The following is a 17,689-nucleotide window of genomic DNA, read 5'->3' as shown; positions in this document are numbered from 1 at the left end:
GTTCAGTATAACGTGGTTTCACCTATAACGCAGTAAGATTTTTTGGCTTCTGAGGACAGCGTTATATCGGGGTAGAAGTGTACTCCCACACTCATTGATTGTAACCCACTGTGGGTGGTAAGGTAGCATGGTTAAACCCAGGTCCCCTTTGCTCTGCATTAGACAGGTAGCTAAAGATTATTTCATCTGGCATAAGGGGCAGGGAAAAGCCATGTCAGGAACAGGAGGAGGCATGCATAGAGTGAATCTGCAGAATGGTCCCTAAGAGATTGTTCCAGATGGTGTACATTCGACCAGGTCTGTGGCTGCTCAAATTTGAGAGAGGGGCTAATTTAGCCTCTGACTGCACCCAGACTTGGGGTGATGGAAAGGTAGTTTAGAACCACTTTTGCCTCCCACCTCGGCTGTGTCAAACAAGCTGCATGCAGTTGAGAATTTGACCCTTAATCTGCTAAATTCCCCTTCCTAGTCAAAGTGCTTCCTGCCCAAAACCCTCCATCATACAGTGCATCCTCCTCTGTACTTCACAAAATTACCTCAGCCACTCTTCTAGCTTCCCCTCAACACATCTGGACACATACACCTTCTCTCAGCACAGTATCCTTCCCTGTGTTTCCTAAATCGTTTTGGGTGTTGAGACTGTAAAGATGTGTTGCCTCCTGCCCTAGCTATTGGGTCTTTTCTCTACATGGCAGAGAGACAGAGCAGCTATCCTTAGTATCTGTGATGTGGGTAGTGGAGATTCTTGCCTGGGAATGTCCATGGTATTAGCCTTGTTATGGGGACACACTTAAAACTTTTAACTATTTGTAATTGAGTGAAGGGACAATTCTGTTGTCCATGTTCCCCTGCCTTGGTTATAATTTTAGTGGGGCCTTCTCAGAAAAAGCAGCTGAAGCTTGCAGTGAGACAAGCATAAAAGAGAAAGTAAGGAGAAAAATATGTAACAAGTTTGAAGGAAACTGAGAAGTGACAGGTGGTGTTGGGACATAAAACAGGAAGATTCACAATCAACTATTAGAATAAAACCAAGGTTAGACAAGGAGAATGTGAGGGTGAGGTGAGAGGATAGGTAACTTTTAAATAGGGAATGCCTATATTTTGTTTGTGAAGTTTTCTGCTTACATGGCACTCTTTCATCAGTGCATCAGAAGCTCTCTTTCATAATTCTTTGTTTTCCCTTGTTCTCTTCCTTTTTACTTCATCTTGTTACTTTTTTGTCTCCTCCATCACCTCCTGCTTGCTCTATTTTTCTGTGTTTTTTAAATAGTATCCAGGCTGGCATGGAGCCATTACTGCCACTTTGAAAAGTGCAGTTTCTGAGTTAGGCATGCATTCAGTTTCAATGTGCTGAATCAGCTTCTGGAAGGAGATGGAGGGCAGGGGTTCTGGACTTAATATGCATTTCAACAGTGAATAGCCAGTGCAAGGAAGCTGGCACAACACGAACATTGTATTACCCATTAATGTAATCTGTGGTTTTTAAAGTATTGAGCTCTTACTGTCCATGATTTTTTGTTGGTCCTGGTGATAGCTCTGATGAGCCAGTTGGCCTTTGCTCATTGCCTAGGTAAATGTTTTATCTTTGCTCTCAGAGGAAATGATGAATGGCAATATGCAGTATTAAAATTCCATTTCAGTCCAGTGTCTGTATCACACAATTTGTTATATGTGCATGATAATATTGTTGTCTACTTGTTACCAACATCACTTGAAAGATTGCAGCGGGTGTTAGGGATAGCTCAGTGGTTGAGCATTGGCCTGCTAAATCCAGGGTTGTGAGTTCAGTCCTTGAGGGGACCATTTAGGGATCTGGGGAAAAAATCTGTTTGGGGATTGGCCCTGCTTTGAGTAGGGGGTTGGACTAGATGACCTCCTGAGGTCCCTTCCAACCCTGGTATTCTGTGATTCCACACTAAATGATGCCTCATTTGTTTATACCTTAGCTTTTCCTCATTGGAAAAGTGTGATATAAATTAAATAATAATTCTCTAGTTTTTATATATTTATTACATTCTGATATAGCAATTAAATACTTATCTAATTTTCAGAAAATTGTTTGGTTTGCTTTTAACACAATTCATAGTTAAGGGACATAGAGGGATATAAATTTTCAGCCTTTTTCCTTTTAGTAAGTTCAGATTGTGCCCACCAAAAATATCAGCCAGATCCTCAGCTGTTGTAAATCAGTTTAGCTGTACTGCAGTAAGTGGAATTACACCTGTGTATACCAGCTGAGGTTCTGGCCTCTGCCAACAGTTTTGTTGCCACAGTTAAAAGCAGACACCAAGTATTGGTAGTTAGATGTCAAATTACCTGATTTGCCCCTATCAATTGTCTTCCAGATTTGTGAGTGCAAATGATGGATTTAATTAGATGCCTTAAAGCTAATATTTGAATCTCCAGTTCACTGTGAACATAGGAATATGGGTGCAGATTTTTTGAAAGTGCAGAATTGTGACTGGAAAACCGGAAGCCAGTTTTTGAAAAGATGAGAGACAGTGTCAAGTCAAGTGGGTACTTAAACTGTGGATAACAAATATTTGAGGACAGTTTTTGAAATGCATATTCTGTGTAGAATTTGATTTAAAAAATATACTTAGTGTTTCCTTAATAATTTCTGCATACTCCGGTGATTTTTTTTTTCAAAGCTTCTGAAAATTTGAAGGGTCTTACGTTGTTTTTTTCTGCCTATTTTGAAAGCTTTCTTAGGGCTAGTCTACACTTACGCCGGGGTCGGGCGCGGTGAGTTTTCGAGTTCGAGTTCTAACTATCTCGTCTGATCTAGAGAGTTGCGACTCCGAACTGGAGCGAACCTCCGACTCCTCCACCCTCAGGAGGAGAGCTGCAGAGTCAGGAGTTGGAGAGGAGTTTCCGGGTTCCGCGCGTCTGGGCGCGTGTATATAGTGAACTAGGGTAGTCAATTAGCTACTTCTCGTCACGTAGCTGAATTTGCGAATTTACATGCCCCCCATTCTTAGTGTAGACCAGGCCTTAATGAAGCTAACTTTAAATCTCTATATGTTCACATACTTTAGCATCACAATTATTGTTTTTAACTTTTGGCATAGGTATTCTATTACTTGTGGATTTACCCGGATTAGATCAAAATACAGATTTCCCAGGCTGGTTATGGTAGAAGAACTAGGGAAAAAAAAACAGAATTGGTAATACACTGGTGATTATAAATTCTTAAAGTTTTAATTTTCAGTCTGGCCTTGAAAGGGGAGAGTAATCTGGGATGAGTAGAGATGATTCATATAGTTCTGTAATTCTGTATATGTGGTGTAGGGGAAATCAACATTAGGACAAGAGAAAACAGTTCTGTGCTGTATAAACAAAACTATTGAATGTGAATTTCAGGGAATTACCTTTCCACTCAATAATGGATGAGCAAGGCTATATGTGGAATATAGTGCAGTGTCTTCCTTGCTTTACTGTAAAAATGATATTGTAGAAATAGAGAGATCATCCAGAAGAGGACAAGCAGATTGATGCCAGAATTAGTGGATTTTAATTCTCTAATGAAGTTAAACAGAATAGGTTTGTATTTGGAAAAGAGGGCCCCTTTGCTCCCATGTGTGGAAGTAAACCTGTGGAAATAACCATAAGGAGGGCTGTGAAGAGAGGAATGTGGCTACACTGGATGTTATCCTTCTTCACACACATCTGCAAGAGATCCATGTGGCTAATGAGTTGCTTAGAAAAATGGGGCATGGCCACAGAACAGCTGCACTAAGCAACTTGCTCCCCAGAGGAACTTCAAATGTTGTGGAGAAAAAATTCTGTATAGTTAATGTTGCTCTAACTCCCCTGAATGCTCTATGACACTATTCTCACATTTGTAAGGGTTACAGAATGTAACAGTAGGCTGGGCAGCGAATATCAGCATGGCTACCAGCTTGGCTACATGGACACAGGGAAGGAGAGGCTAGAGAGAAGCCTGGAGGGAAAGGCCCTGGCAATGGGCAGCTCAGATCTGCAGAATTGATTTCCTATAGGTTTCTGGATCTCCACATGTTTCAGTGGCCCTACCTGCTGACCACTATCCTTTGTTTCTGTATCTAGACATATGGAGTGGGGAAGAGTATGCTGCCACTTACCTCTGCTCTTCTGGAGCTGAGTAGTAATAGGGTTATTTCTTTCTCTTTACATAGGAGGAGAATATATTAGCCATTAAGATTGAGAGAACATCATTGAGCCATATATATTTTTGATGGGTATAGAGAGGACAGATGCTAGAACAAGGAGGTGAAATGAAAAAACAAGGAACCTAAGGAAGAGTTGGACAGTGTTGGCAGAAGTTGTTTATAGAGAGTTACAATAAGATGAATGATTAAAGGAAGCAGTAAGAATACATAGCATAAGTAGTTTTAAAAAGGAATTGGAAAAGTGTCTGGAAGAAAAAATATTGCAGGGATCATTGCTTAGTCAAATGGGGAATAAATCTAAGAAGACTTTCCAATCTCATTGAGCTTCAGATTGCACTTATTTTTTCCAATGATAATGTAAAGAAATTTACCATTTCTGGAACATTTATGCCATTGGAAATCCACAAAAATACAGGAAATGCAAAATGTATTATACTGTAATATCAACATATAGTAATACTTTATTTGTTTTTGTGTATGTGGATTTGATGGCCAAAAAAGGAAGAGGCCCCAAGGGCTCTTTAGTATGCAATTAATATTTTGGCCAGAAGAGCACCAGATTGTTTCAGTATGCTTATATGTTATGACATCATATTCCAGTAAAATTATAATGAACAGAAATTTTGTTTGTCTCTGTGGCAAACCAAAATGAGTTTTGTAATTGTCAACAGACCGTGGTGATTTATTTAATTATAGTGGCGCCCGCTCACACCAACCTAGTTAAGTCTGTCAGCATTTCTGTTATTAACCCCTATTTTCAGGGTTTATAACTAGCTGTAAACATTTGTTCATTGCTGAAACTTGGCATACAAGGTCACAGTTACGGAGCAAATTTCCAATTTCAGATTGTCCATTCTTAGGTGATACAAGTGGAGTCAGCTACAAAGTAGTCCCCTCTTCTGGGGAGGGCCTTTCTGATTCTATTAAGTTTACAGGGAATAAAGAAAAAGTGCTTTGCAATACATTGTTATCTGCAGTTTCCTGCCCTGATGGGCTGGTAGGACTTACCAAATCTATTAGAACTGTAGTAGTCAAATGTTTTTAGGTTGCAGTCCACTTAAACTAGACATTGTCTCATGGATTGCAAACGTCTCATTTCCTTGTACCATAAGCACATTCTGTTTGGTTCTTAATTATTCATAAAGGTAATATTAGGACAGCATCAAGGAGACACAGATGAAAATAACTTGATTCAGTATGCGGCTGCTTGTGAAGTTCTTTCATTCTGTTGCTATTGTATTTATGTCTTCTCGGGGCATATAGAACTTGTTTTCAGTGCTGAATCTCCCAGTATTATCAGAAATCCCCGATGTTCTCTGCAGGTCACTTTGTAATTTAGTTCTGTCTCATACACTTTGTGTTGTCTAGAAATCTGATTAGGGTTGAATTTTCACGAAAGAAAAACTTGATGAAGGGAAATAAGAAGCAGCCATGCAGAATACAGATAGGTGCTTATTCTTTTAAGTTTAGCTAGTTGAAAAAGCCTCCAGAAACCCCAAAAATCTGGATTTGAAGTCTAGTGTGCAGGGTTGCTGTAGAGATGTGTAGTTTTGGTCTCATGGTTTTAGAGAGACAAGGTGGGTGAAGTAATATCTTTTTACTGGACCAACTTCTGTTGGTGAGAGAGACAAGTTTTCAAGCTGATACAGAACTTCAGGTCTGGGAAATGTAGTCAGAGGGTATGTCTACACAGCAATTAAACACCTGTGGCTGGCTCATATCAGCTGACTCGGACTTGTGGGGCTTGGGCTACAGGACTGTAAAATTGTGCTGTGGACAGTTGGGTTTGGGCTCCAGCCCTGGGAACCTCCTATCTCAGAGGGTCCCAGAGCTCAGGCTCCAGCCTGAGCCTGAATGTCTACCCCACAGCCTTGCAGCCCTGCAGCCTGAGACCTGTAGCCTGAGTCAGCTGGCATGGCCTAGTCACAGTTGTTTAATTGTTGAGTAGACACACACAGAATGTCACAGCTAAATACAAAGTGGAACAAATTGTTTAGCATAACACCTCTCCAGTCATAAGGGAGAAAACAAAAAGGCTGAGGGGTGGGAGTGGGGAGTTTAGTGGCTTATAGATTGTTGTAATAAGCCATGAATCCAGTGTGTCCATTCAGGCAATGATTTTTAGTATCCAGAAAAGTTATAAATGTAAATTCCCAGCATGGGCGGTGGGTGAACGTGTCATTGGGGGAGGTTAGCCCCTGGCCCCTCCCCCTCTGGCTGAGGCCCCACCCTCCCTTTCCACCCTTCCTCCCCTGCTAGAGACCAGAGCACATCCCTCCTCCCCCGCAGCTGCCAAACCCCGCGTGCACCCTGAGCCCCAACGTGCCAGGTGGGCAGAGTGCCCCCAGCCCCAACGTGTCGGGCAGGTGGCGCAGTCACAGCAGAGGGGCAGAGAGGCGGTCTCAGCCCCGGACCTTGTGCACACCAGCCCCAGCCAGCCTCTCAGCCACAGAAGAGCAGGAAGGGAACTGGAAGCAGGCAGGAGGAGACTGGGGGGGGGAGCCACGCCAGGCTGTTTGGGGAGGCACAACCTTCCCCTGTCTATGCATCTTTTGAGGGTGTTGTGCAGGTTTCCTTTGAGGATGAGATCTGAAAGGCCAGGTATAGAGCGGTTGCATTGTGAAAGGTGGTCATCCACAGGTCATATGGTTTTTTTGTCTTTTATCGTTTTTCTATATGAATTCATTTGAGAGCATAGTGACTCCTTCACCCCCCAGCGCCCTTGTGTGACTGGAGAGGTGTTGACAGGCCACTTCACCTTGAATGGTCCCTTGAACTATGTGTTAACTACTTATGTTAAACAATCTGTTCCACCTTGTATTTAGCTGTGACACTCTGAGTACATTTCCTAAACGTGAAGAAGAGCGCTCTCTCACCAACAGAAGATATTACCTCACCCACCTTGTCTTTTGAAATATAATAGGAAGTGTTACTGTCTGAAGACTGACTGCTTCACCACTGTGACAGAAGCAGATCCATGGAGTGCCTGGGAATACTCCATGGAGCACAGCTTGGGAACAGAAAATATACACCTGTTAGCTATCACTTTGGTGATGCAAAAAACCCCAAATCATTGTACTGGCAGTTGATGTTCTTCTGTCCTTCGTAACAAGATTATTCAGACTTGAAGTGTAAGGGAATCTTACTTCTTTGTGAACAGAGTGGGGAGCCATAACATCTTTCAGCACAACTTCTTAACGTTAATTTCTGCCGCTGGCTTTGTGATTCTGTTTGTGATGTAGCACCATCACATGTTAAAGACAATGTAAACATCACCGTGCACCTTAAGGCTGTTGTATCATGATTATTTTAAGACTCTTGGTGACTCTGACACAATTTGTCCTCCTCCCTTGTCTCTTTCTCTCTTCTCCCATCTCGCCTGCTTGTTGGAAATGTGGAGTGTTTCTCCTCTCCCTCTACTCACCCTTTTCTAGGCTGTTCAAAGGCCTGGCTGCATTAATCCAGTTCCTTAGGGCTTCATGTGCTGCTTGACATGTTCCTGGCAGTGTTCATGTTATCAGTGCTCTGCTCATTCTGCTTGAGACCAAGCAGAGTAAGAGGATCTTAATCAAAACCATGTAAAAGTTAATCACTTGGCCAATGCCAAAGAGCTGCATGAGGCTCTAGAGCCCCAGGCTGACTGTCGCTTTTCTCCATTATTTCATAAATAGCTCCCTAAACACACGATTATTTTTTTTTAAAAAGGGCATTTTGTGGGACCTGAGTCTACAAAGTGAACTAAGGGTCATATACTCCCCACTGTCGTGTGGCATGTAGGGGAGTGAAATCATTTTAATTATGCATAAAAGGGGTCATACCACACAGCTGCCTTATGATCTGTAAGGCAGCTGTGTGGTATGTTTTCCTGCCATACTAACTCCTTGTTTGAAGGGAAGTGTGGGAGACAAGGGGTATTGCCAGCAGTGGGGTGAGGAGTCAGGAAACTACTGCTCTGAATTGCATGTTCCCCTTTGCAAATGGCAGAATTTATCCTGCCTTATGTTGAACTGTACATCATGCAAACACCATTAAAGCAATCACATGGGCAGATCCACTGGCAGACAATGCTATACCAGCTGTGAGGGAGATTTGTGGGGTATTGCCTTATTTTTTCCACTGGTCATTGGCAATTCTCATAGATGCACACTTTGGATGCACTATGTTTTGTGTCATAGAGCCACTTCATAGCTCTTAACACCATAACATTCTGCTAGGTCACATTATTATTTTAAATATTCCCTATAAACAATATTATCTACTGAATAAAAGAAATTGAGCAATAAGAAATTGTTCATGTAATATTGAACAGGTAATTGTAGTATTTTTGTGTGTCTTTTTACTTGTCCTGTCTCATTTCTTTTTAAAAAATATAGAATGATCATTTTAATAGTAATTGATTACAGATATCATTCCCCGCATCCCCCCCACAAAAAAAAGTTTAGTTGGGCTAGTATGTGAGGGAGTTACAATCTATGAGGAAAAATAAGACAAAATATTAGTAGAACAATAGCAGTACTAAACCCTAATAGGTCCCAACACTACGTGAAAGTGTAAATCATGCATCAGAGAAAACAGGCACCTTCTGAAAACAATAAAAATAAATTACCATTCCCCAAAGTGTAACTACAATTGGAGATGGGCCTGAGATGTAAAACATTGGGTGTATTTGGATCTAGTGTTTTGGTTCTGCACATTATAGATATATTAGAACTAACCACAAAGCTCGGGAAAAATTGAGATTTGGGTGTTGATTCATACCCATCTGTATTTGCAGTTCACTGCCTCAAAGAGAGACTTGAACTAACCTTTTGTTTAATTATTATAGAGAAATCTAAAAATCTTGACACAGATAGAATCATCATCTTGATAAGTCAGTATAGACAGAGATAAAAATAAAGGAGAACATATCTTAATAAGGATCGGCTATAATTCTCACATGGATATAAGGTTACTATGTATTTTAAGAGGAAATAAGAGAAGGAAAAAAAGAAAGTAGTTCACCCTGGTTTTGAATTATATTAGCTTTGTTGTGATGTGCCTGGGTTGTGGCCAAACTATTTCACCTTCTCAGTCAGGTATTATATCATAAAGGTATCATATATTCAGCACATAAATCAATTCTGATATGTTATTTTTTTCATGAAAGGAATGTCCAGAGTTTTAGAAGAAGATCCATTATCTGAGGAGGGACCTCCAAGTCTCTAGCATGAGGCAATTCACAATTGTGTATAAAAAAGAACCCATATCATTAGTTTTTAATTCATTTTTCCTTTAAGAGATTATGACTAAGAGCTGTTTAATTATCTTCATCTAAGGTATTGAATCACTGGGACTCAACAGAACTTTTCACTAGCTCTAGCCTCATTCCTGTAGAGCCTGCAGATCTATTTATCCATTTAACTATCTGTGTTCTTATATTGGCACCTATCTCTGTACTATCTCTTTTCTTCTCTGCTCTGAATGTAGAAGTGTGGGGTCATTGTGAATAAAGGTACAACAGTGGGAAAGTTTGGGATACTATATATAATAATGCTGGAACATTTCATTTACTTCATCTTAGTTTTCCCGCAATATCTTCTCAAACACATCCATATACACCCACAAACAAACCCTGTGAACCAAGTAAGGTAGTTCTACAGGCTGAAAAGGAAGAAAGAGATGGTGCTTATTATTTCTAGATTTAGTATGTGGGAAGCACTCGGATACTATGGTAATGAGCAGAGTTTCTTCCCACCCTCTGCAAGAAGCCCTGATCTTGACCTCCAAAAAGAAGTACCCTGTTCAAATCCCAACCTCTTCATGCCTCCTTACCCACGACCTCTTCCTTCACTTCTTAGATTTCTTCACCTTCTCTGTGATCTCCGTAATAAGTAGATTCAATGTCAGTGCTCCCTTCCCAAGTTTTCTTTTCCAGCCTTCCAGCTCTCTCTATAGCTTCTCCAATACCTGAAGTTACTCATGCACCTTTCAGGGTCCTTATTGGATAGACCCAATGATTCTGCTCCTTCCATTTCTCTTTACCCTTGTGAGGGAAGGGAGCTACTTTTATGTAGCCCACCACACCTTGGACTGGAGCCTCCAACTCTCATCAGCCTCAACAACTACTGCTCCCAGCATTCCTTTGAGATGAAGTCAGAAACAGGGCAGTATGGGGCATGTGACCTGCCTTAAGGGGCCAGTACACCTTGTCACAGGTCCAAGTATTTCGTTAAAGTTATAGATAATGCTTGTTTGAGTTGCAAACAGGATTGTTCGTGGGCTGGCTGAGAAATGCATAATATATTTTGCTCATATCCTTTACTGTGACCAAAAAGGCATATTGTCTATTTTAGTTATAACTGTACCTTAAATAAAATTCACATGCTATTTTCATAAATTGTGTTGCATGTTTTAACCCATAACAAGGAATTAACTTGTTCTTTATTACTTCATAGGTATCACTGCCCAGTGCCTAAGATTTTTTATGTCCAATTGACTGTTGGCAACAGTGAGTTTTTTGGTGAAGGAAAGACTCGTCAAGCTGCTAGACACAATGCTGCAATGAAGGCCCTTCAAGCTCTCCAGAATGAACCTATCCCAGAAAAATTACCTCAGGTTTGTGATTTAAAAACTTACTGAGCCTCCTTGTCAAACTTTGGTACTCAAATCCCACATTTGGATGCTCATATCATTAAAAGGTTGTAGAAAAAAACAGCTCAGTGGATTTTTTCAGAATTCTTTCTCTCAAGCAGTCATCTCTCAGAAGTGTTTACATGCACCGAACATATTTTACATTTTTTAAAATATTAGAAACAGGATGTAATTTCAGTCTGTGAATGAAAACTGCTTTAAAATAACAGGTTAAAAAGCAAGTGATAAGAATAGGAAGGTTCTTGTTATACATATGATGAAACACTAATAAAGTTTTGAAGTCTTGAAGCTGAGAGGAGAAGGGGAATAGGTGTAATCATTGGTGATTGGAGAGAGAGAGCTTCCACTGGGCTATCGCCACTCGCTTCTCTACTGTGAGGGCTGCTCTCATCTTGGTATTATGGCGTTTCAGGGCAGGGGCAAGCAAGTCAAAAGTTCCATGGAAGTGCCCTTACGCATGCGAAGTTTCTTCAGCCACTGGGAATCGCCACACCTGCAACACAATGCGGTCCCACCAGTCAGTGCTTGTTTCCGGGCCCAAAATCGCGTCTCAATGGATAGAATCTGCCCCATTACCATCAGGATCTCCAAAGCGCCGGGGCCGGCGGTTGAGATAATTCTGTGTCCACGTCCTCATCACTGTCATCGCCAAGGCCGTATCCGCCTCTTACTACTCGCCTCTTTTCGGGTCCTGGTTCAGCATATACTGCACGAGTCGCGAGTGTTTAAAACATGGTCCATGCTTGCTGTGCTATGGCGTCTGCACGGTTCACCAAAAAAAAAAAGGCACGGCGGTGTTTGTCTGCTGTGGAGGGAGAGGAGGGAGGTGAGGCTGTACCCAGACCACCCCGAATTTTTTTTTTGCCCCATCAGGCTGGGATCTCAACCGGAAATGCCAAGGGGCGGGGAGGCTGCGGGAACTATGGGATAGCTGCGGGGATAGCTACCACAGTGCAGCGCAGAGAAATCGACGCTCACGACCATGGACCCACGCACACCACCGTTTAGTGTGTTGTTAGTGTGCGGCGCGCGATTTTATAAAATCTGTTTTACAAAACCGGTTTATGCAAATTCGGAATAGTCCCGTAGTGTAGACGTACCTAGAGAGTGGGTGGATTCAATGGTGGGCTTGGTTTCCTAGAATCCACAAACTTCTGGGAAATGGACAGGACTCTGGTAACATGGTTCTATTAAGCTAACTCTCACAGCTTATTTTTCAGTTTTCAATTTTTATAGTGTTGAATTCACTAGCTGGTTACTTTTCCTAATAACCATAGTAAATGTGGTAGCAGCTGAACAATATAGAAAGCAGGTGATTATTGTCAAAAGTCAGTTTATCTAGCTCCACATGCTTATCGCTGAAGGAAGTGGTAAGGAACAAACTATTGAATAGACTTAAGTTGTGACAACGCATAATTCTTCTAAGGTAAAATGGAAAGATTGTTAAAAGTTGTTAAGAAGCAAAATAGAAAGTTTTGTGATCATCCCCAAAAGTGCATCCAATACCTGTGTAATCCATGGCCTCACTGAGAATGAATTATTATTAATAAATGTATATAGTGCCATGAACACGTTCTACAGACTAAGAAGAAGACTGGTCCCTGTCCCAAGAAGTTGTTAATATAGTCTGATATTTTTCAGAATAAAAGCAAGGTTGCCAAATGGTGATGTGTATTTTTGAAGTGAATGTTTGTGCATCAGGAACCTCACTGAGATCACCGACTCACTTTAAATAGGCTATCGAACAGCTGTCAGATGGTTTTAGGTTTTCAGCCTGTTAGTCCCTGGATGGTTCATTAGCTTTCTTCAGTGTTGCATTTGTAAGGATCAATATTTTGCATTGCTTTAGAAATGAAAATATTCCAACACATTTTTAAAGAATATTTAAGTAAAATAAATAAATAGATAGAACCGTCTCACAGGTAACTTTGCAAAAGAAAAGGTTTATAACAACAAAATTGCCAAGTGACTTGAACCAGAACACACATACTTGGAAGACACAAAATGCCCTCAGTGCACTCCCTTTCTGACAATACCTATTGAGATCCTCTGCAGAGCAATAATTTAAAAAAACAAACCAAAAAAACCCAAACTAAAAATACCTGGAAGTTTTTTGTTTTAAGCTACCATTTAAGTGTGAAATAATTCTGTTTATCAAAAAGAACAATTATGCAACTTTTATTCCTCTTGCTGTTCCCAAACCATACCTGAATAGTCTTCAGTGTGGGTGAGAGAAAATTTTACTAACCCTCGTTAGTTATGCCATCATTCCTTTTCTGGATCAGGGAGTCTATTATTTACTTCAAGTCGTTCAAGAGGATTGGTTAGGAGTCTTTAAAAAAGATCGTAGGAAAATATGGCCTTTTCCTTTTCCTTCTCTTCTTCAGTTATGTTTTCCAAAGGACTGGCTGCTGTCTTAAAAAACCCAAGCTGTGAAGTCTGAATATTGAGATATAGTTTTTAGTTCCATACTGGTTTTTTTGTTTTTGTTTTTTAGTATTATATTTTTTCAGGAAGAGTCCTTGAATTCAAGATGTCCATTAATGAGGACAGGAAAATGTTGCTTATTCTTCACTTGCCAGCGATCATATTTGTTAACATCATTTAGTTTCTGATGTCCCACAAAGTAAACTGCTATCATCCAAGTATATATACTAATAAGTAGTTGTGGGCAATAAATTATGTGGGTAGTTCTGTTTAGATGCTCATTTCTTCATGGACTATGTATGTGAAACTGGAAAAGTTATTTATTTACCCAACAAAAGCAATAGGATCTCAAATTAAACTGTATGTCCCAGTCACAAGAATATAACAGAATCATTTTATCAGGTCCCTTAGGATATCCAGGCTTTCAGAGGATAAGCTGTGATTGCACAAATCTGAGATTCTTAACTGAAACTTCTGGTGGGCTGTCCACATTCTGTGTCTGTACAGATCTAACTTATTTAGAGAAACCTCATCATTTTCTTGCCACAAAGCAGACATTTAAAGTTATCCAACTCTCCAGTTAGACAGGAAGGAATGCATTTTTGGAAGGGCAGCTTCCCCTTTGGGGATGCGGTTTGAACTCACAGTAGACCTGTGAGCACAAATCAGGTAGTTGGAGGTACAGCTACATAGATTTGGACCTGCATTTTACTTTTGTAGGCGCAATGAACAGGGAGGCCAGGCCTTAGCCTGATTGAATATATACCCCAACTATGGTCACTAGTCAAGAGATTTGGAAAAAAATAACTTGGAGTCAGGTCCCTTCTCTGCCATGGACTTCTGGTACATCACTTAGCCTCTCTGTACATTAGTTCCCCATCTTTCAATGAGGCTAAATGGTACTACTTTACCTCATATGGGATGTTGGGAGGATAATACATTAAAGACTGTGGTGATCAGATACTGTGGAAATGGGCACCATATACTTACTCAGATAGATAGAACTTGACCATTGGGAGTCCTGTGCAGTTGTGCTGAAGGAGCTGTGCTCAAGAATGGAAACGAGAATGTTGTTTTTATATATATATATATATATATATATATAAAATAGGAGTGATACCAATCTCCTAGAACTGGAAGGGACTTTGAAAGGTCATTGAGTCCAGCCCCCTACCTTCACTAGCAGGACCAAGTACTGATTTTTGCCTCAGATCCCTAAGTGGCCCCATCAAGGATTGAACTCATAACCCTGGGTTTAGCAGGCCAATGCTCAAACCACTGAGCTATCCTTCCCCCTCCCACATGAAGACAATCTGTGAGCTGAATAAATAGCATCTGGAAGGGCTTGTAAGGATCGATTGTAAGGACCTCAAGTTTTAAAATGAATGTTTCCTCATTTTAACTTGTTTTATGATAAGCAAAAGTTATCTTCCTCTCCTATTATGTTTCTTTTCCATCTGAGAGCTGAATTTCTGCAGCCATGTGAGTGATCAAACATCTCCCTTCACAACTAACCATGATACTATTTAGATTTGGTGTAATTTGTATACCTGGAGACTTCTTGCATCATCCTCACAGTATGATTGACGTATAAGTAGAGTGGTAGTGGGCACTGCAAATTAAATACTGAGAGAAACCGACAATGTCCTGTATAAAAGTCTGTACAAACGTTATGGAATTAAGATAAACTTTATTGAATCAATTTAAACCTTACTGAATTAAGGTTAATACCTTTGGGGTACATTGTATTAAAAATGCAGTTGGGTATATGTTACTGTGGCATTGAACATACCTTCTCTAGTAGGAAGGGGGGATGCTAATGAACTTCCTGTGTTATCAACCCTTTGAAGCCACCCCCTGAATAGATATGCATATGGAGAATCCAGTCTGAAGTAATAGACAAGGAAAGGGGTTTTGGATAAATAGCCTGATTTTAAACTGGCTCAGAGCCATCTTTCTGATCCAGCAAACTGACAGACCCCTGGTCTACAGAGGGCCCCAGTCTCTAGGGTAGGGTTGGAAGGACTGGTTGCTTGTTCAGAGCTGAAGCTCAGCTGTGATGAATTGGTAACCACAAGGAATTTCCCCTTGGGTGGGGATTTGAAGGTCTGTTCCTACCAGAATCCATATTAGGGTTGGGGTGAACCCTGGTAAGCTTATTAACATACACATAGTTCCTTTTATTGTTTTTTATATGTTTTCTCGTTAGTGCTTTTTTACCTTAAGAATAAAGTAGATTTGCATGAGAAGTGATGTGTAGTAGCTTATAACTGTAGCAATTACACCTGTCAACTGTCTCTAAAGAGAAAGCAAGCAGGTTGACCTTGGGCAACCTGTCTGTGCTGGGAAATACGCAGTGAAGACAGGGAACTGGGCAGCCTGGAAATATCCTGGTCAAAAGGAAGAGAGAGGTGCCTCGCCATCCAAGAGAGGTGACGGCTGGAAAGTTGGTAGCCTGAGAATGGTGCCCTTGCTGGACCACTGAGAGCAGAATTCCACCTTGAGAGAAATACAGATGTGGGCCTGGTACTTGGAAGGGATGCCCATAGGAAGAGGGAGGGATCAAAGACACAGCTTGCCCTGGAACTGTAACAGTCTTGTTATGGACATGAAAAGAGTGTGTAATAGGCTGTTCTAAACTGTTTCTAATCAGCTTAAAAGTCTGTAAAAATTGCTTATTTATTAATTAATCCTTTATAACCATGTATAAATGTTCCCTTAATATAAAGCATGGCTACATTTTGTGTTGATTTTACAGGTAAGTGGATGGCGGATAATGTGTTACTCAGGTCATAATATGATGTGACTTATAGGGAGTCAGGAACACTTCCAGGGACCAAAAAATGTAATGGCTGTTCAGACAGGTGACTGTAATTAATAGGTGAATGTCAGAGGAAGTTTCACTCTGGAAGGTGTATGAGACTGTTATTTCATAAATGTGACATTTTACCAAACCACTAAGTAACTACAAGTCTGTAATTTATACTTTGAAATAATTACATATAAATATTAAATCTCTTTAAAGTTAAACAAATTATGAAATACTGCAGTTCACACGGTATTGTTTTGGTGGAAATATATTCTAGACATTGAGGAATAAAGGGGAAATTGTATTTCTGCTACTTGAAAGCAAGTATTTGAATGTGCTTACTTTGTTTTATATGATGCAGAATGGAGAGGCAGGAAAGGAAACGGAAGAAGAAAAAGATGCAAACAAATCTGAGATCAGCATAGTGTTTGAAATTGCCTTGAAGCGCAACATGCCCGTCAGTTTTGAGGTATGTGTTATTTATCTGAGTAGACCAGTTTTATATATTGAGCTGTCTGCTGTCTTCTGAGTGTTTATAAAAACGTAATAAGCAACAACTAAGAGTAAAAAGGCTGGGTGAGAGCATTCATTACAAACTCGCTACTCTTACAAATAAATGCATGCAAATTCTAAATAGGAAATTAAATTGAAAATGAATCTGAAGCTAAGGTGTCATTTTATATTATTAAATTGGCTGCTCTGTCAAATAAATGTGGGCCAAACGTGTGGACACTGATAGGTCCATTGTCCTTCAGTCTTTAATGGATGGTAGTGACTCTTTGTTTATCCTTTGCCATCATGGAGTGTAAATTGGAATTGATAGCCACGTTCAACATAGGAAAAAAAAATCACACTCAGAGAGAGAGAGGCAACCTAGACCTTCTCTCCTAATCCTGGGAATTGCTACAAGACATTGAGACACCATGAAAGCTCCCATAAGGACACTTCCCAACACATGTCTGTTATACCAATAGAATAAAAACCAGCAGGATCTTATTAAGAGGGATAAGGCAAAGATGCCACATTTATTGTAAATATAATAATAAAGCAAAAGATAAAAGTAAACAATGTTGTTTGACTACTTATTCCTATTACTACTTATTCCTTATACACACACACACATATATATATATATATATGTTCATTCACGCAATCATTCATTCAAGTTCTGTATAGGTGTTATAGTTACCAGCCTAGAAGTTGCTCATTCCAAGTTACTGGCCAGGTATCTTGGTCATGAGGATGGAGCCGAGTCTGTGTCAGATGCACCTGATGCTCCTGGAGGTTGGCAGCAGAACCAGAAACTCAAAGTCCTCAGTCTTTAGAGTTCATTCTTACAGAAATTAATTCCTATGTTAGTCTATGGGAGCTGTTTCATCCTGCTGTTGCTGACTCAATCAGCAGATGGCACATTCCTGGTGGCTCCACACTGTTCAAAGTTTGTGTTTCTCATCCTTCCAGGGTTGGGGTAGATCCCAGTTTACCCTCCGGGGTTGTCTGGTGGTCCACTTGACACATTCTTCAGCCGATGGATATTCCCTTTCTAGGCTGGCACCTCCCTAACCATTCATGTACATCAAGCATTTATCAACATACATTCCATATGTTAACCATATTTTAATTTACTGTGTCCACCACTTTTGGAGTGTGTGCTAATTCATTGAGACTCCCG

General features: G+C 40.4%; 1 protein-coding gene across 13 annotated transcripts in view; it reads left to right on the top strand.

Moving 5' to 3' along the window:
• The window catches only part of STAU2 (staufen double-stranded RNA binding protein 2), a 213,937-nt gene that overhangs the window by 45,763 nt on the left and 150,485 nt on the right, over positions 1–17,689 (top strand). For all 13 annotated transcript variants that reach the window (XM_039524278.1, XM_039524277.1, XM_039524269.1 and 10 more), the window contains 2 exons: positions 10,586–10,745; positions 16,379–16,486. In XM_039524278.1, coding sequence (XP_039380212.1) covers positions 10,586–10,745; positions 16,379–16,486 — 268 coding nt within the window. The remainder of the gene's footprint in view (positions 1–10,585; positions 10,746–16,378; positions 16,487–17,689) is intronic.

Source organism: Mauremys reevesii, linkage group 2, assembly GCF_016161935.1.
Source record: "Mauremys reevesii isolate NIE-2019 linkage group 2, ASM1616193v1, whole genome shotgun sequence".
Classification (NCBI taxonomy): Eukaryota; Metazoa; Chordata; order Testudines; family Geoemydidae; genus Mauremys; species Mauremys reevesii.
Note: the sequence above shows the minus strand (reverse complement) of the source record. Positions and strands in the feature narration are given on the sequence as shown.